Source organism: Zingiber officinale, chromosome 5A (genome assembly GCF_018446385.1).
Source record: "Zingiber officinale cultivar Zhangliang chromosome 5A, Zo_v1.1, whole genome shotgun sequence".
In the NCBI taxonomy this organism is placed as follows: Eukaryota; Viridiplantae; Streptophyta; class Magnoliopsida; order Zingiberales; family Zingiberaceae; genus Zingiber; species Zingiber officinale.
Window position 1 is genome coordinate 93,236,665 of NC_055994.1, and position 19,115 is coordinate 93,255,779.

General features: G+C 40.4%; 2 protein-coding genes across 5 annotated transcripts; both read right to left on the reverse strand.

Moving 5' to 3' along the window:
- Positions 1-11,720: 11,720 nt before the first annotated feature.
- Positions 11,721-15,406, reverse strand: LOC121981006 (la-related protein 6A-like). Of its 3 annotated transcripts, none has more exons than XM_042533312.1 (11): positions 14,981-15,406; positions 14,510-14,591; positions 13,507-13,601; positions 13,291-13,359; positions 13,116-13,195; positions 12,949-13,033; positions 12,815-12,862; positions 12,675-12,743; positions 12,474-12,605; positions 12,144-12,251; positions 11,721-12,066 (listed from the first exon to the last, which is right to left on the reverse strand). In XM_042533312.1, exons 1-11 carry the CDS (start codon positions 15,404-15,406, stop codon positions 11,914-11,916), a joined length of 1,347 nt encoding a protein of 448 aa, XP_042389246.1. In that variant the 3' UTR covers positions 11,721-11,913. The 3 variants fall into 3 exon arrangements, with proteins under 3 accessions (XP_042389246.1, XP_042389247.1, XP_042389248.1); XM_042533313.1 differs by having other exon boundaries at positions 12,144-12,255; XM_042533314.1 differs by lacking the exon at positions 13,507-13,601 and having other exon boundaries at positions 13,291-13,367.
- On the reverse strand, positions 15,061-17,506 carry LOC121981007 (trihelix transcription factor ASIL1-like). 2 transcript variants are annotated; one of them, XR_006111702.1, is made up of 3 exons: positions 16,301-17,506; positions 15,892-16,012; positions 15,061-15,608 (listed from the first exon to the last, which is right to left on the reverse strand). XR_006111702.1 is itself a non-coding variant. In XM_042533315.1 (2 exons), the coding sequence occupies exons 1-2, from the start codon at positions 17,088-17,090 to the stop codon at positions 15,993-15,995; spliced, it is 810 nt and encodes a 269-aa protein (XP_042389249.1). In that variant the 5' UTR covers positions 17,091-17,506; the 3' UTR covers positions 15,811-15,992. The 2 variants fall into 2 exon arrangements, 1 of the variants encoding a protein (XP_042389249.1); XM_042533315.1 differs by lacking the exon at positions 15,061-15,608 and having other exon boundaries at positions 15,811-16,012.
- Between the last annotated feature and the right edge of the window lie 1,609 nt (positions 17,507-19,115).

Consider the following 19,115-nt stretch of genomic DNA (forward strand, 5'->3'; position numbering starts at 1 on the left):
CTTTTGAAAAGTTCAAAGAGTTCAGAAATGAAGTAGGAAAACAACTGGAAAAAAGTATTAAGAAGCTTCGATCAGATCGAGGTGGAGAATACTTGAGTACAGAGTTTAAAGACTATCTAAAAGAGAATGAGATTCTCTCACAGTGGATTCCTCCTGCAACACCATAGCTTAATGGTGTAGTAGAACGTCGTAATCAAATGCTAATGAACATGGTTCGATCTATGATGGGATTCACTAATTTATCGCCACCATTTTGGGGCTATCCGCTCGAAACTGCGGCAATGTTGTTGAATAAAGTCCATACAAAAATAATAGAAAAGACACCATATGAGATATGGATGGGAAAACCCCCCCAAGTATTCATACATAAAAATATGAGAATGTCCTGCTTATGTGAAACAAGCGGTGGGAGACAAACTGGATAGTAGATCCACTTTGTATTATTTTGTGGGATATCCAAAGAACTCCATTGGATAATATTTCTATAATCGTAAAAAAAAATAGAAGTATTTATTTCAAGAAATGTCACCTTCTTAGAGAAGGAGTTTCTATTAGATAGAAAAGGCGGTTCCAAGAGGTTCAAGATGATTCCACAACTAATAGAATAGAGCCCACACCCAAACAGCCAGTAGAACAAGTACACACCTTAAGGAGATCAGATAGGGTATGAAGACTACCCGTGAGGTATGGTCTACTCCTTGAAGGAAATTAGGATGATCTTAATCATGGATGTGATCCAAGATCCTTTAAGGAGGAGATATTTGATATCGACTCGATGCAATGGCTAGAAGCCATGAAATCCGAATTGGACTCCATGTACTCAAACCAAGTTTGGTCAATAGTGGATCCGCCTGAAGGAATCGTTCCCATAGGATGCAAATGGATTTACAAGAGGAAACTTGGACTTGATGGAAAGGTATTGACTTTCAAAGCTAGATTGGTGGCAAAAGGATATAATCAAAGATAAGGAATTGACTATGATGAAACTTTTTCACCAATCGCAAAGCTTAAGTCCATTCGGATATTATTTGTCATAGTTGCATGGTATAACTATGAGATATGGTAGATGGATGTGAAAACAACATTTCTTAATGGTGATATTAAGGAAGAGATTTACATGTCTCAGCCTGAAGGATTCACATCTGTGGGAAGTGAGCATAAGGTATGCAAACTTCATAGATCAATTTATGATCTCAAACAAGCGTCGAGAAGTTGGAACCTCAGATTTGATGATACAATTAGACAATTTTATTAAAAATCCCGAGGAACCATGCATGTATAAGAAGGTTAGTGGGAGTGCAATGGCATTCCTAATACTGTGTGTTGATGACATTTTACTCATTGGGATTGATGTAGGAATGCTTCAATCAACAAAAGTATAGTTAGCTAGTAGATTCTCCATGAAGAATTTGGGTGAAGCATCTTATGTATTGGGAATATATATCTGTAGAAATAGATCAAAGAAGATGTCGGGGCTGACCCAATCCACATATATAGATACCATACTCAGAAGATTCTCAATGGAAGAAGGGTCATCAGGTGAGTTAGAGACTAGCATTGGTAAAAGACTGCTTAAGCTAGAGACTAGCATCTATGATGTAGTGTACCATGTTTCATTGGTAAGGACATAGAGATGTGACCATGTTTCATTGGTAAGGACATAGAGATGTTCAAGCATACAGATAGATAATCATATGATGAGTTTATCGAACATCCCTCACACAGACTTTCCAAGTGGTTATCATTTATCGAGTGGATAAGTCTTTGAGTGTGGTTGTACACTAGTAGTCCTTATGACCTGGGATAACACTGAGACTCTATATGCTAGGGTTGTACTTTGACTTATTTACTGACTCTATTAGGGTCATCAGGTGGTGAGATTGGGTGTAGTAATGAAACATATAGGAGTCAGTGTATTGTAATCAGGAATGCACCACACACCCATAGGTGTGGATATCCTATGTAATATATTATTTTATAGTATATAAAGTCTCTGATCAGAACTGTAAAATGTACTTTAGGAAAGGAGTTTCCTAATTACACATGCGATATCACTATAAGATATATCACATGGTTGTCGAATCAATATACAATCCTTGATGTACCAATGATTGTAGATTCGACTGGGATATATGAGATGAAGAGACCGGACTGTACGTTAACCATAATCGACTGGTTCTTTCAGGCACTATTTAGTGATACCTAGGGAATCATGGAGCGATGCTACTAGACGGTCTTACCATGATTCGTTGGGTGTTAATCAGAATTAGTTTTAACATCCTATAATTAAAGAATTAATCATAGGATGGGGCTATTAAGAGTATGCCCAAATAAAGAACAGTTATAGTCTTGAATCACAAAGAGTTGTGAACCCACGACTAGCTGTATCCTTCAACCATTGAGAGTCACACAAGTATTAGTTTTCCTATTTCCCATTAAGAAAGTCAAATTCAAGGAGTTGAATTTGACAAATAAAGTTTGATATGATCAAACAGTGAATTGGCAAATAAAATTTGATATGGTCAAATATTAGATTGATTTCCAATCAATAGAAATAAGGAGAGTGGAAGAGTTATACACAAAGTCTATAAATTAAATTTATATTATTGTAATAGCAAGCAAATGTATTTATCGTATCAACGATATTGGATCGTTGATTTAATTACAATAGACTCGTATTATTGGGTTTTAAAAAAGTTCTAAAAATCTAATAGATTAAGATGGAAGAGATAATGAGCCTTGAAAGTTCAAGCCCAAAAGAAAATGCAATTACAATTAGATTGCATCATATGGAGAAAATAAAGAAAATTAAAAAAAAAATCAACGTGACATGAAATGGAAAAGAAAAATTATTTTCTCTTTTTCCCTTAACCTCCACGTTTTGGAAATAATGGAGCACATTTTCTCCACTAATCCACTTTCCCCGCTCACTCTTCCACTGACTCCACGTTTTTTTTTCTTTTCTTCTTGCTCTTTGAAACTATTAGAGAAGAAAGCTCTTTTGTGAAGCTCTTGACGAAAACTATGGCTTATTTTTAGAGAAAGGATTTTTTTGGCAGCAACATTTTGAGAGCTTGCTAAATTTTGGACAGCAAGCTTCTTCTTCCTTTTTTAGAGTTTTGGCAGCCATATCCTCTAATCTATTTAGAGAATTTTGGCAGCATCTTCTAAAACAAAGAAGATAGAGATCTTCTCCCTTTTCTTCCCTCGATAAGTCTCATCTCTTTATTGTTGCTTCTCCTCTTCGAGAAGCATCGTAGCCGCCCACCTTCATGCAGAATTTTAGAATGTGTAGCCCCTTGGTGAGGGCTATTAGACAATCCCTTGCGAAGGGATAATTGGTCCCTTGCGAAGGGATAATTGGGTAGCTCCCTTCTTGTTGGGATCTTGATGTCCACTAGAGGGGGGTGAATAGCGTCTCACCCAAATCGTCACTTCCTACACTTGTTAGTACGCAGCGGAAAACAAAATACAAACTAACAAGAAGAAAGCTAAACCCTATAAACAATAAGAAAAGACAATAAGTCAAAACAAACCGTAACACAAGGCATTTACGTGGTTTGGAGATTAGGACTCCTACTCCACGGCTGCCCGTAAAGTGGACGATCTCAATCCGTCGGTGGATGATTCCCCGGAAACCTCCGGCTAGCTCAAACCTCCTTCTCGGTGGAGAAACCTCACCACAACCTTGATCCAAACACTCTTAGATGAAGACTACTAATAGGGGTTAACCATCTCTATTTCGTCAACCATGCCCAAGCACCCTGAACTCTATTAAATAGAGTTTGAAAGGAAAACACTAACATATTTTCCCGCTACCAGTTGACTGGTGTATGCACCAGTCGACTGGTCCTTTAAGTGAAGCCGACCGTTACCCAACGGTAAGCTACCAGTCGACTGCTATAGTGTACCAATCGACTACTACATTGTACCAGTCGACTGCTACAGTAATCAATTGACTGCTACAGTGCTGCTGCAGTCCACAACAGTACTGCTACAGTAAATCCTAAACACATAGGATTTTGCCTTGAGTACAATCACTTAGCACTCATCCTCGCCCAACCAACCTAGACCTAGCCTTCTAGCCTCCTCCATCAGCCTCGCATCCCTCGGATGTCTCCCCATCCTTCACATCTTGCCTTCTAGAGCTTCCTTCGTCCTTGTCCATATTGTCAGGTCTTCCTTTGCCAAGAGGCTCCTCACCTCCGGGACTTCATCCATTGTCAAGTCACACTTGGACTTACGTTGCCAAGACTACATGCTTGGATTTACACCGCCAAGACTCATCCTTGGACTTTCCTCCTTTGCCAAGATCACACTTGGACCTTCCTTGTTGTTCCTGTATCCTGCACACTCACAATGCATATCAAATACAATAATAAATTTAACTTAAACCTTTGTCCAAATATCAAAACCTAGGGTACCTATATTGCTCCAACAATCTCCCCCTTTTTTATGCTTGGTAGCCTGTTTAAGTTAGAGAAACATAAATGCAATAACAATGCAAATAAATATAAAATCTACACATGCATAAGTCATGGAACCTAACCCTAGGCTCCCCCCTTCACCTAAGCTCCCCCTTGAGCTAGGATTTCCCGTAAAGGTAAACTTCTCCCCCTTTGCCTGAACAATCGCTCTCCCTTCACCTAAGCTATCCTTAGCTAGGATTTCTTGCAAAGGTGTGTAGGTTTCCCACTTAAACCTAAATTTCTCTCCCTTTTCCATACATCAAAAAGAGCTCCAACAATATCCTAATTGTTGAAAACTTGTCATCCAAATTGACCCTAAACTCATATATTTATCCCTCATGGTTCTCATACATCTAAACGAGTTGACACGGTCAAGAATAGTGTTGAAAAACACTTTTAGACTGGTATCAGTCGACTGCACTAGGTACCAGTCGACTACCCCCTTCGATTTCCACTCACATAGCCCTTTGTGTTCGAAATACACTATTACCAGTTGATTGGTATCGGAACCAGTTGACTGACCTCATCAAAATGAGCTTATAGAGACATTTTATGCTCAAAAATACTGTTACCAGTCGACTGGTATCTTCACCAGTCAACTGGTACCCTATTTCTGCAAAAATCAACCTTTTCTGACCAACTTCAGAAATGCACCAGAAATTCTACAAACCTCCAAAAATTCTCAAATTTTGTAGAGAAGTCTATTTTAACCTTGTATATTTGGAAAAATATATACAAAAATATGTTTATCACAGATCTCAAGAATGACACAAAATTCAAAACTATCTAAATGATTCAATTAAACCCTTAACTTAAAGTCCTAGTTTTGACTTTCTCTTGATGTATCTGCCCATACTAAACCACAATACTTCCCTAGTATGAGTTTATATGGTATATATACATCAAAAACCAATTTTCATGTAATATAACCCTAATGTCATATTTTCATGCATGAAACTTAACCCAATTGTGCCAACTAACTACAGTAGAGACCCAAATCCATCTCTAATTCCTTTGGCACATATTGGTTCACTTGAGATCATTTATCATATGCCCCAAATACTCTTTGAGCTCCCCCTTGAGCTCTTAATCTTATCCACCTCCTTAGATGACTCATCTACTATGGCTAGGCCACTTCGGTGCACCTTGGGTGACACTTGGCCTACAAAACTCACCTTCTTAGCCTTAGACACCTTGTCTTTGGTTAGATTATTCTTGTCCTTCACCTTGGACACCTCATCCTTGCCATAATTATATGTCACCTTAGCACATTCCTTCTTATTGGTCTTGGATGACTCTCCCTTGTCCTTAGTCACACCTCCCTTACCAATGTCATGTGCTACCTTAGCACTTGACCTCCTTTTGGTCTTGGAGGGACCTAATTTGACATTTTTGGATCTTTGACCGCCCAAATACATGTCAAGTCCTTTAGGCCCAATAATGAACCTCTCTAGGACTTTCTCCATTTCCTCAAGCTTGCCTTCAAGATTTGATTTTTCAATTCTAGGGTTATAACCCTAGAATCAATATGTCCATTATGGACATTCCTAGACCTACCCTTCCTAGGCATGTGTCTCCCCTTCTTGGGATTAATGCCTTGGTTTTCAACCACCTTCTTCTCCTTAGGCAAGATAAATTATTTCCTTTTAAGTCTATCATTTGAAAATGATTTCCTAAGGTTATCACCTACATTAACCCTATTCCTATCATTATATCTAAAACCATAAATATGCATGGGCAAATAATTCATATTATTTCTAACATGCATGGAGGAATTTGAATTTAAAATTGAATTCAAGTTAGGGTTTACCTCCCTTACCCTTGAAGCTCTCTTCTTCTCCCACTTCTTTAAGTGCGCCAATTTCTTGAGCTCTCCTCTCCTTGGGCACTTTGTGTGGTAGTTTCCCCACTCACCACACGTGGAAAACCTAATGTGATTCTTCTTCTTCCTAAAACTCACATTAGTTAAATCAACCTTGTTGAGTTTAGGCTTTACCTCTCTTACCTTTTGGAGCATTGGACACCTACTCTTGTAGTGCCCCATCTTATCACACTCAAAGCATTTGATGTTGTCCTTTGTGCTCTTCTTGGTAGTTGAGGTGGAGGGTTGAGCTTCCAAGATCTCCTCTTCCTTGAATTGCTCTTCTTCCTCTTCACTTGAAGATGTGGGCGGCTCCACTTCTTCCTCCCTTGATGATATGGATGATATCTCCTCATCTTTCTTCTCATCCTCGGATGTTGAACCCGTGCCAACATCTGATTGGTTCTTCTCTTATTGAACCAATGATCCCTTCTCCTTAGGCTCCTTCTCTTCTTGGATTTGTGTAGGACTCTCATGAAGCGCAATTACCTTTTTCCAAAGGTCACTTGTATTCTCGTATTCACCTACATTCAATATCACATTAGGAGGTAATAAATTAATTAAAATTCCAGTTACCTCCTTGTCCATCTCCGATTACTCCCTTTGCTCCTTGGTCCAATATCAACATCAGAGACGCTTTCCCTTCTTGTCCGTTGGAGCTTTAAATGGTTCCTCTAACACAATCCATTGGTTCCAATTCATTTGGAACCACATCTCCATGTGATTCCTCCAATAGTCGAAGTCCTCGCGCTCGTATGGAGGTGGGATTCGGATGTCCCATCCGAGAGGTCCTTTCGACTCCATCTTCTTCCTCTAATCGCTCTCTTGGTGATTAGTCCAACAAGAGCTCACCTAACTCTGATACCACTTGTTGAGACCTTGACGCCTGCTAGAGGGGGGTGAATAGTGTCTCACCCAAATCGTCACTTCCTACACTTGTTAGTACGCAACGAAAAATAAAATATAAACTAACAAGAAGAAAGCTAAACCCTATAAACAATAAGAAAACACAATAAGCCAAAACAAACTGTAACACAAGGCATTTATGTGGTTCAGAGATTAGAGCTCCTACTCCACAGCTGTCCGTAAGGTGGACGATCCCAATCCGTCAGTGGATGACTCCCCGGAAACCTCCAACTAGCTCAAACCTCCTTCTCGGTGAAGAAACCTCACCACAACTTTGATCCAAACACTCTTAGATCACAAGAAGAGCTTGGAGGCTTTGGAAGACTACTAATAGGGGTTAACCATCTCTATTTCGTCAACCATGCCCAAACACCCCGAGCTCTATTAAATAGAGCTCGAAAGGAAAACACTAACCTATTTTCCCATTACCAGTCAACTGGTGTATGCACTAGTCGACTAGTCCTTTAAGTGAAGTCGGTTGTTATCCAACGGTCGGCTACCAGTCGACTACTACAGTGTACCGGTCGACTGCTTCAGTAATCAGTCGACTGCTACAGTACTGCTGTAGTGTTATAACAATACTACTACAGTAAATCCTAAACACATAGGATTTTACCTTGAGTACAATCACTCAGCACTCATCCTCGCCTGACCAACCTAGACCTAGCCTTCTAGCCTCCTCCATCAGCCTCGCGTCCCTCAGATGTCTCCCCATCCTTCACGTCTTGCCTTCTAGAGCTTCCTTCGGCCTTGTCCATATTGTCAGGTCTTCCTTTTCCAAGAGGCTCCTCACCTCCGGGACTTCATCCATTGCCAAGTCACACTTGGACTTACGTTGCTAAGAATACATGCTTGGACTTACACCGCCAAGACTCATCCTTAGACTTTCCTCCTTTTCTAAGATTACACTTGGACTTTCCTTGTTGTACCTGTATCCTGCACACTCACAATGTATATCAAATACAATAATAAACCTAAATTAAACCTTTGCCCAAACATCAAAACCTAGGGCACCTAGATTGCTCCAACATTTCTCATCTTCAAGGAAGACATTTCGACTGTCTCGACGAAAAATGACACTTAATCTCTAGTGTGATCAAGTATTGAAAAGAGGACTTCGATCGTGGATCGGATTAGAAGAAGCAAGTACGAGCTTGTGACAACAACGAAGAGTTATTTCGATATAACCGGAATAGTTAGAGTCATCCCCAAACACAGGTTGTTTGGAAGGTATATTTATACTTGTACATTGATTTATATGTATATTGATGCATGTGTTAATAGTTTTATTTAGATTTTTTCTTAAATGATCTAATATATTTATTTTAGATAGTTTAACATGTCTAAATAAAATGATTAAATTAGTATTATATGAATCAATCACATAATAGTTTATCTTTGTTATGCTTTTAAAGATCTTACTTATACGGTTAGATTGTAATTCATGCTTAGATAAAAATTATGTTTATGTTTGTTTTAAAAAGTATACGAACACTCCTTTGATTTAATTGTTAAATCATAAATAAAATTTTAAACTTCTGCTATACATAGGAGTGTAGAAATACGATCATCGAATTTTGAATTCAGTCCCAACATTTCGAACCAAGTAAACTGACCGAGTTTGCAAATTTATTTGCTTATTCTTTTACTTCACTTTCTAACTTTCTTTCTCCACTACGTATTTTGCTTTTAAATTTGAAAATAAAAGACAAGTTTTAAGAACCACGTGATTCATCCCCCCCTCCTCACGTGCGACTCGATCCAACAGATCAAAGATCGAAAGTGAAAAGGAGAAAGAACTTATTGGACGAGAATTACCAATGACGAGAAGCAAATGAAGACGAAGACAAAGAAGAAAGCAATGTTGTTTCGACGAGAGCGGAGGGTTTAAAACTCCACCGCTAATTATTTAGAGTCATCTAATCAAGGGTTTAGAAAAACAAGACTTAATATGGGTCGTCTCAATTAAAAAAGGCAGTTGTCATATCGAATCCTAGCAGTCGCATGTCACATGAGACATTCGGAGGTACGAAAGTGTGACACGTGGCATTCAATCACAAGTGGCATTAATGAGGAATGGAAATGATTAGCAAGTGCATGATGAAAAAGCATACTCGCCATACTTGCATTAATGGCAAAGGATTTGAGCGATTTCTATGAAATTAGGATGATATCAGCAACAATTAAAAGACACTATAAGTATGGGAGGCCACTCAGGAAAATGACCAGAAAAAAGATAACAAACGGCTAAGTGTCACCCACATTCGATCTGAGCGGCGTCAACCTTGGAGTCTCCCAACCGGGAAGAAATAATTTTCTTTCGGATCTGTAAGAGCAATAATCATTCAAGCCGAGTGGTGGCTCAGATAGCAAAGCGCCTGGTAGGGAAGGAGAGTTGCAAAAATACTAAGTGACTAATCAGTCAAACTTGCAGTCTCCTTTGACTAGACTTAAAGGGAAGACTTGTGATACGATGATAAAGAGGGGCCCACCCAAAAACAGGTCAAAGTAGTAAGGATCGGCTAACATGAAAGTCAAAGTTGCAGAGTTGGACGGACCACGAGACTACAGACTGCGGACTAGGCAGGGTTGGTCGAGCAGGCTCGCAGAGCCGGTCGAACGTGAAAGGCTTGTTGGAGTAATCTAGTGACCCTAGGTTTTGATGTTTGGGCAAAGGTTTAAGTTAGGATTATTGTTGTAATTTGATATGCATTGTGAGTGTGCAGGATATAGGAACAACAAGGAAAGTCCAAGTGTGATCTTGGCAAAGGAGGAAAGTCCAAGGATGAGTCTTGGCGGTGTAAGTCCAAGCATGTAGTCTTGGCAACGTAAGTCCAAGTGTGACTTGGCAATGGATGAAGTCCCAGAGGCGCGACCTCTTGGCAAAGGAAGACCCGACAACAATGACAAGACCGATGAAAGCTCCAGAAGGCAAGATGTGAAGGATGGGGAGGCATCCAAGGGACGCAAGGCTAATGGAGGAGGCTAGAAGGTTAGGTCTAGGTTGGTCGGGCGAGGATGAGTGCTGAGCGAATGTACTCGGGGGGTCAAATCCTAGACTCTAGGGTTTACTGTAGCAGTACTGTAGAGTTACTGTAGCAGTGCTGTAGCAGTCGACTGCATGTTTTAACAATCGACTGGTACAGTCGACCGCGCAGTCGGCTGGGTGCGAACAAAATGGTTCTGTTCATTCGGTCAGTGTGGAGTAGTCGACTGCATGTTTTGGCAGTCGACTAGTATCGAGCCGTTGGGATGTAACGGTCAAATTCTCACAGAGGGCAGTCGACTGCTAGTTTTGGCAGTCGACTGGTAGGCAGAGTTTTCTAACTTGTGGCCTATATAACCAAGCATTGGAAGCTTGGTTAAAGTTGACGAAATTAGTGGTAGTTAACCCTAATTAGAGTCTCCTAGTACCCAAGTGATCTAGCGTGTTTGTACAAGGTTGTGGCGAGGTTTCTCCACCTACAAGGAGCTACACGAGCTAGCCGAAGGTTTTCCGGGGAGTCATCCACCGACGGATCGGGATCGTCCACCTTACGGACAGCCGTGGAGTAGGAGCTTCATCTCTTAACCACGTTACACGTGTCATTGGGTTTGCTTCTTGTTTATTGTTTTCTAGGGTTTGCTTTCCTTTTGTTTGTTAGTATTTTTGTTTCTGCTGTGCACTAACAAGCGTAGGAAGCGATGATTTAGGTGAAACGCTATTCCCCCCCCCCCCCCCCCCCTCTAGCGGACGTCAAGGTCCCAACAAGGCTGACCAACCCATCTGAATGGTTGTCCTCCACAACTTATAGCTGAGGTTAAGAGCCAAATACTAAATTATCCGGTCCACAATGCATCTCTCCGACAGCATGAAAACCGAGTGAAGAATAGGTCAGTAGCAATATTTTGTACGACCGAGCTAGCGATATACCGGCCGAGTGGCCGTTGGTCAGCCTATAGCGGAACTTAGATACCTGTCATATTGTACTCTTGAAAATTTGTACCGGAAAAGATAGAGAATATCTCATCAACAAATCATCCTTTAAAATCTTCCATTATGTAAACTCACAACAATTTACAGACTCATTTGAAGAAATGTATCAAAGCATTTTATGACCTGACCTTTCTTAGGAAAGTTTTGGAAAATGTGTTAATGTTTTGAGATACATGCATAAAAAAGATCTCTATCTATAGGCGAAGATTGCGATACTTCTTACTTGCACACGTCATTTGCTACTGTTCACTACTTTTATCTTCAAAATCGAGCACTGGCTTGAGCGTTGGCAGGCTAACGCCGGGATCCCTTTTCTAACTCGACACTAATGCTCTTTGTATTGCAAAACAATATGAAATCTTTATTAAATTAACAGTAAAATCACGTCTCAACTCATTGCCTTCACCGATTCCATACAGGATCAATGATATTATTAAAAATCTTATTAGTCTTTAATTAGGTTATTGTTAAGTCAAGCTGGGTGAGATGCAATTGACGAGAATTAATATAAAAAAGATTGTGAATGGCGCATTCCGATTCATCATCTGATTTGGTACAAGAAAAATGGCGCGATACACTGTTTTGTAGAAAGAGCACGAGATATGACATGCTCTGTTTTTACTGAAGCAGATTCCTCGAATATAGTTAGTTGATTGGAGGATCTTTTTACCGAAGCAGATTCCTTGAATGTAGTTAGTTTATTAGAGGAAGGATGGTATCTTTATATCATGGAGCCGTTCGAAAACTCGAGCATCATGTAGATTTGGCTTCAGGTTTGCCCCGTCCGAAAGCAAAACCTCTTGTTCCGTCCGGCATCCTTGGCCATTGTAGAGACTTGTTCGCAAATGTATGGCCTAAGCACGAGTCGCAAACAAAACACCATGAGCAAACAAAGAAGCTTGAAACCGAAGTAACCTAACACTAGCATTACCATTTTGTTGAAATTGTTGAGCTCTAGCATCACTGCAGAGGTTCTGTTTAATTCGACCTCTTCCTCGACCTTTATACCTATTCCTTGGAGCACCTTTGCCCTGCTTGCCTTCCTACATAAAATGTTGAGTGATCTCAATAAGAGTCCCTCAATGCGAAGATCTTAGAAGAATAACCGCCAAATCTGTCAGCAAATCTACTAGAGAGATAATTTTTTTATATTCGTGCACTAGGCTGCCCTTTATAGAAAGAGAGGTCCTAGATTTTGAAGGAAATTCCCGCTTTAATTTTCAAAATGTAATGTTGGTTTTCAAATAAAACTCGGAGTAACCTCTTTTAAAGCTAGCATCTCATGGTTCGCTATAGAAATTTTCTCCTGGATTGCATTTGGTTCTTCAACATGAGCACTACTCTTCTTCTCGTATGTCCTTTTGAGGCCTTTTAGAGCAAGCCCATGCTTCCCCTAAACAATATAATTAGTGTCAAAGACAAAATCGCTGAATCCAGGATATGAAAACAAGAGGTAGGCTACCATTCTAGTGAGTTGGAGTTCAACACGCATGCCACTTCGCCAATTATCCTCATGGTTGAAGTAAGTTATCTGAGAAAGCAATTCTTCGTCATGATACTACCTTAATGGCTTATGAAATATGTAGCACCCGTAGAACTTACAGCACTTGCTGCTGCCTCCGCTGTTCCATACTCGATAAGAGCGTATGTCTACCAAAGGAAACATAAAAAAGATGCACATTAGACACTCAATGAACTTTGCAACTTGGAAGTCCTATGAATCACAATGTACCAACCTTACTATTGATTATGATTCCAGACGTCCTGTTATTTGCTGACTTGTGGTGGAGGTGCGGATTGTGGAGAGTGATCTTTAGAATTCTGAACAATTAAAAGAAAATTGGGCTGGTGAAAAGAACTTGCTCTTTGAATTAGTTTGCTCAAAATTATTAGAATGGCATACTTTCCAAGTTTGCCAAAGATGCTTCGAATATTTTTTTCTGAGCAATCATCTGGTAGATTGTCCACTATAACAGTCCGAAGCTGGCACAGTTAGGGAGACGAATTTTGATTACTAATATCATACAAGGATCTATGAATATATGAGAAGTAACATAAAATTCCATGCAAAAACTTACCTTAGAGTCTGTGGTTTCAATCGATAACTGATGCAATCTCTTCACTTTCTTCCCATCCTCACTAACAACCTGTAAAACTAACCAATTCAGAAGTGAATTGAATGCCTTAAATGGCAAGTCACAAGAACAACCATGCCAAAGAGAATGGGTTTGGCCTAATGAGATGTAACTGAAAGGGCATGTGCAAGAAAAACATAAAAATGGTTATGTACTCACAAGCTGGGATGATGTTCTAAGTGCAGCCTCAATTACACACAGTGTTTTAGTGAGCTTTTTTGTTTTTCTGAAAGATGCAATAACTTCTATAGGAACTGCATGTTAAAAAGAATGCAAATAGCGTTCATCAATACATTGTCATGAACATGATGAACATTGCTTGTGACCAATATGTTGTTACGGATATAAAAGGTCAATTTAAGAGATTGGAAAGACAAATGTTGTAAATCTGGAAAATGCCCATGGACAACATTGTAAACCCTTGACAATTATAGCAAAATTCTATCTTGAAGAACACAATTTGAGATCACAACTCAAATTCCAGAATTCACTTGTTCAGTTACTGTTTCATATGTGCATCTGGCAAAAGAAAATTTTGACAGGCAGTCGACTCAATATTGTTTAGAAATCACAAAAGCTATAATCCTTGATGAACTTATAACCTCCTCTGCGAGGTAAAGCCATCCTAAGAAACCAACAATTGCCAATTTCTGTTCTCGGCAGTCATTCTCCTCTAAGTTTCTTTTGCACTTGAAGCAAAGAACAAGCATAGCTAAAATTTACAGTGGAGAAAACCGAAGTGCAGCCCCCCTCATGGCCAAATCACGTGGAGGCTACTTTCCAACCGTTGTATTGGTCAGGTGGCTGCAGGATGCCTTGTGGCTGGGATTAATCCCATCCCATACCATCCAACGAAAGTTAAATTCCCCTTGGTGGGATTTTGAAAGCGGACTGCATGTAAGATTTCTTCAGTTACAGCGCTTTCAAAATTATTTGCAAACGAAAAGATATGCAGTGTCAGAAAATGTGAAAAAAGGAATAACTTCGATCCTAAAATTGATTCAGAGTCACAGTAACCACTCAAAATAGTGTTATAAGATCGAATGTTTAGCCAATCAGGCAGGCAATTACACAGTGAAACAAACAGCACGCTGAGGACAGAGCTGGAAAGAAAAACAAAAAACAACAATAACAAATCTAGTGAGCCAGAAGGTATGCATACCATATCCTTCTTTGTCCTTCTTGATAAACCTTAGTAGAAATCTATCAGTAGCCAGATTCTCTTCACTGAAGTAATACTCAACCTAAAATTGCTCAGTTACGATTATATGAAGCTGGAAATATAAATTATAAGACAGGTACTAATCATGTACATCATCAACGTGACTACATACAGCATTCCCTCTGTGTAAGTATATGCAGTTATGCGCTAACATATGGAGAAAATCCATTCAAGCTATTGAAATTTACAAACAGCACGTTAGGAACTAGTTTAGATCAGAACTTGTCTATAACCTACAAAATCATTCGTTCATCTTTTCATTTTAACAATTCGAGAACGGCAAGGGAAGAGCCTCCTTTTCTTTGTTTTTTTTTCCCGAAAACTTCAGAAATAAGTAGGGGAAAACAAAGAGAAACCGTCAAATTGTTGTTCTCAAATCATGGAAAGGAAGATGAAGGTAGGAACGCGAACCTGCCGAACGATCCGATCGCGAAGTTCCTCAGAGAGGTCTGGTGGATCGACGGCCGCCACTTTGGTTTTTTGGAGACTCACCTCATCAATGGCATCGGCGAAGACATCCACTTCGAGAGAAGGAGATACGACGAGGGAGCCTCTCCGAGATTGACGGCGATCGGGATCGGCGATCGGGGAAGCGTTGGACGATGGCGAGGCAGCTGCTTCCGTGGAGGTGTAGGAGTGCTCGATGCCGGCATCGAAAAGCGGCGGAGGCGGGATCAGAGAGGAGGGAGGTCGCCGATCGGTTTCCATGCGTTGATCGGAGGGCGACCTGGACGTTCCCCGTCTCCCTGCAGACCCGGTCTCACCGAGTACCGCTCCGTGATTTGGTTTATATAGGAGTGAATTCTTCGAATGTGAACGAAGAACGTGGACCACCATTGGGCCTGTTCCAAATTCAGCCCATGAACGGAATTGGGTAGCTGATACAATTATTGCTCGATGAATTGGACCACAATTGGGCCTGATCCAACAAACGCATAACAATTGATCCCGTAAGGCCGTAACCCAAACGAAGCCGCCGTAAGTCCACCCTGGCTGGCTCCGGCCACGAGTTCACCTCTCGGCCTCCGCCGCCGCCAAACTGTGTTTGAAATTTCTTAGATCGAGGACAAATGGAGATTTGAAAAAGGAGGAAATCTGAGTCAACGTTTAGTTTGGCCATAAAGACTCGTTTGCTCTAGTTGTCAATTTATCTACCCTGATCTCAATCTTTGCCCTGTGTATGCATGTAACTCAAGCAAATCTTCTTAAGAAGAGATTCGCACAAGTAAAACAGCAGGATCTATGCATCTATCTACAGTCACTCAATGCATAACGGAAGTTAATTGTTCATGCTAATCACAAGCGATGCCATGTCAACTTACATAAACCAGCAAATAAATCCAAACTTCAAGTTTAGGGTGCATGCAATTGCAGACTTCAGAATGCAGCTCACTAACAGCACCATTTGCTTCAGTTCAGATTCTTAGTTCAGTCTGTAACTATCTGAAAATTGAGCAGAATATCCAAATATCAGTCCGCCAAAACTAGTATAATATCAGATTCTTTGTTTCTTCATTTTAGACGAAGAATAGGAAAGGAAATCAACACATTCATCTCGTTTCATGTTATGAAAAGTGGCATAATCCTACTCTCACTGTTCCAGACACTGCATCAAGCAGGTTTAGTGAATCATGAACAAACGCATTGAGCAGCATCGAAGGTAAAATTGATGAATTCTACCAAGATTTTGAGTGCAATTGAGGAAGATGAGGGAAGGCCATGACTGCTCACCTTTTTCGGATGGCTTGACACGCTTGATCTTGGCAAGCTGCACCTGAGAGTCCACAAAGATTTGCATCCGCTGGAGCTCGAGCTCCTTGGTGAACTCCATCCGCTTCTTCTCCAGCTCCGTCCTCTGCTGCTGCTTCGCTTCTTCCATCCTCTGGTACATCTCGGCGAAGCTCTCTATTGCCCTCGCCAGCTCACGGAGCTCGTCGCGGGCTCGCCCCCGAGCCCTTCTCTTCTTCTTTGAGGAGGATGAACCCGACGGCGACCTAAAGCCGTTCCCTTCCTCCTCGTCGTCGAGGTCGTTAGCGGCGGCGGCGGCGGCGATCCCGGTCGCCGCTGGCTTTTTCTCCCTCACGCTAGCTTGACGCATGGAGGAGCCTTTACGGTGGGAGGAGAGCAGAGGCGAAGCGGGAGGGTTCTTGCCATGGGGCGGACCGGACGACGACCCCACGAGGGCATCAAGGCGGGAGAAGAAGCTCCAGCCCCCCGCGCCGCCGTCTCCTCCTCCTCCTCCTCTTCCAGCTGCGATCCTTGCCTTCTCGTTCTTGTACTTCTTCTTGAGGGTATCGACCCGGTTCTTGCACTGCGCATCGGTTCGGAGCGGGCGGCTGCGGCCGCGCGCTCCTGCGCGGGAGTTGACAGCGTCAGCGACCTCCTGCCAGTGCTGCTGGCGGAGGCTCCCACGGTTGAGCTCCAAGTAGCGGTCGCCCCACGCGTCAACCAGCGCCGAGGTTTCCCCCTCGCTCCAGCAATCCTCCCGGTAGGGCGCCATCCTCGTCCCCTTCCCCTCCATCACCGCCGCCGCCGCCAGATCTAAACTTATTTCCTCTTTCTCCTCTCACAGATCCGATCTTTTCCTCTAATTATTCTCCCCCGTCTCGCCGGCCGAGGCGAAGCTTGTTGAAAGCAGAAGACGTCGGCACCGAAGACCGGGGGCGGGGTCCATGGGGCATCGCCGCCGTTGGTTTCGGTGCGCGATGACAAGGACGGATTGGGGATGACCAAATTGCCCCCGGAGAGAAGGCGACGAGAAGGCGTGGAAGCGAGAGGGGCAGAGCTGGAAATGGGGTTGGCCTAAAGCCGAGGCCTCAGGCCTGTCCCTTGCCCGCCATGGACGGAGAATGGCCTGTCGTTTGCACGCATTTATTGTTGACCGCCAATAGCACGCCGGTTCAGATGGGACCTCACGTCGCCGACCGCCGCCGGCGCAATATCTCTCCGGCCAAATTCTTGTGGGCGCCCATGATTTGCCAAATTATATGGACGTCTCATTTTTAATTAAAAAAAATATATAACTTATAACTTCTCGGCATCCATATCAATCTCTTTATCCAAAAATATAATTTAAAATAAAAACTTATTTTATTAAATTTAAATACCTATTCTTTTACTTGTATAATACATATTTTCAATAATATTTAATACTTTATTTTTAGAAAATTATGAAAAAATTTTAACTATCCTATATAAAATTTTAAAGAAAATTGTTGATAAAATAACTAATGTAAATATTCAAAATAATGGAACATAGACAATGTAGTCTTTAGGGGTCAAACTCTATCCATTATGATCAAATTATTATATATTTATCATTTGTGCGATATTGTCATTCCAAAATATATATACATGCTTTGTGCACAATCTTGAGCGACGCACAGATATAACGTTGTCAGCTTGATTTTGCTAAAAAAAAATTATTATATATTTATCATTTGTGCTTAGCATGGGATATTGTTTTTCTAAAATATATATATATATATATATAAAAGGGTAGAAATTGATTATTAATTTTTTACAATGATTATATATCATTTTGATTTTATTTTTTAAATGAATATTGTATGATGATGGTTAATCATGTAAAAGTTAACATATAAAATTGTTATAGAATTTTTTTTTAAAATTGTAAGACCCATTATGTAAGTAGACTCATTTGAAAAAATTAACTAGATTGACTCTTTCCTAAAAAAAAATGTAATTACAATTTTTTTATAATTAATTAATGTTTAAATTTTTTGTTAATTATTTTAAGTGTTTCATTTTTTAAAAATTAAAAATTTATAAAAGATTTGAATGAGGCATACAATATTGGAAAAAAAAAACAATGGCATTAAATTAAAAATAACATATAAATCAAACGTTTTCAAATAGGTAATAAACTAACTTCACGTATTATTATTGTATTGTATACAAATATGCTCAGATAAGTTGGTACTAAGTTAGTGATATAACTTAAGTGTCACATAATTTAGAATTTCTCTAGAGATAATCGTGGAATCGTCAGTTTGAGCCTTGGATGAATTGTGCGAGTTTGTCATCTTCATTGTTGGATCAATTTGTCACATTATCCCTCTTATCTTCAATAATCATATTATGCAAAAAAAAAAAAAATATTATACGTTAACATAATATATTTTATTTTTTCTGTACTAATAACGAGTTGGACCTCTAACAATCGTCTATCGAGATTGGAGCACTCCAAATACCCATTCAATATATTTTCCTTAAACAACCTCCTTTTAGGATCCTCTAGACAAGAAAAAGTCTTCACAAAATAACTTATTCCGAATATAATCCATCTATTAGATAATAACCCTTCGTATAAAAAGTGTCGTTAACTTTGAAATTGATCTCCAAGTCATTTCCTTGCAAGACATTAATAGATATGAGAGATTCGTACAACATGTTAATATCATTATGTGAACTCCCGACCTCGAAGAATGCATGCATATCCACAAGCCTTGAGACGCGACTGACACGTGACCTCTTGTAAACTAGTCTTTCCAAACAATTGAGCAATTTTTTCATTACCAGTGCA

Excerpts from the sequence above, each read along its gene's own strand:
- LOC121981006 (XM_042533312.1), bottom strand. The coding sequence starts at position 15,406 with ATGGTGGTCCACGTTCTTCGTTCACATTCGAAGAATTCACTCCTATAT. Across the intron at positions 14,592-14,980 it reads GCGATCGGATCGTTCGGCAG|GTTGAGTATTACTTCAGTGA; the intron begins GTTCGCGTTCCT and ends GAGCAATTTTAG. Across the intron at positions 13,196-13,290 it reads TTGAAACCACAGACTCTAAG|CTTCGGACTGTTATAGTGGA; the intron begins GTAAGTTTTTGC and ends TAACTGTGCCAG.
- LOC121981007 (XM_042533315.1), bottom strand. The coding sequence starts at position 17,090 with ATGGAGGGGAAGGGGACGAGGATGGCGCCCTACCGGGAGGATTGCTGG. Across the intron at positions 16,013-16,300 it reads TGTCAAGCCATCCGAAAAAG|ATAGTTACAGACTGAACTAA; the intron begins GTGAGCAGTCAT and ends CTCAATTTTCAG.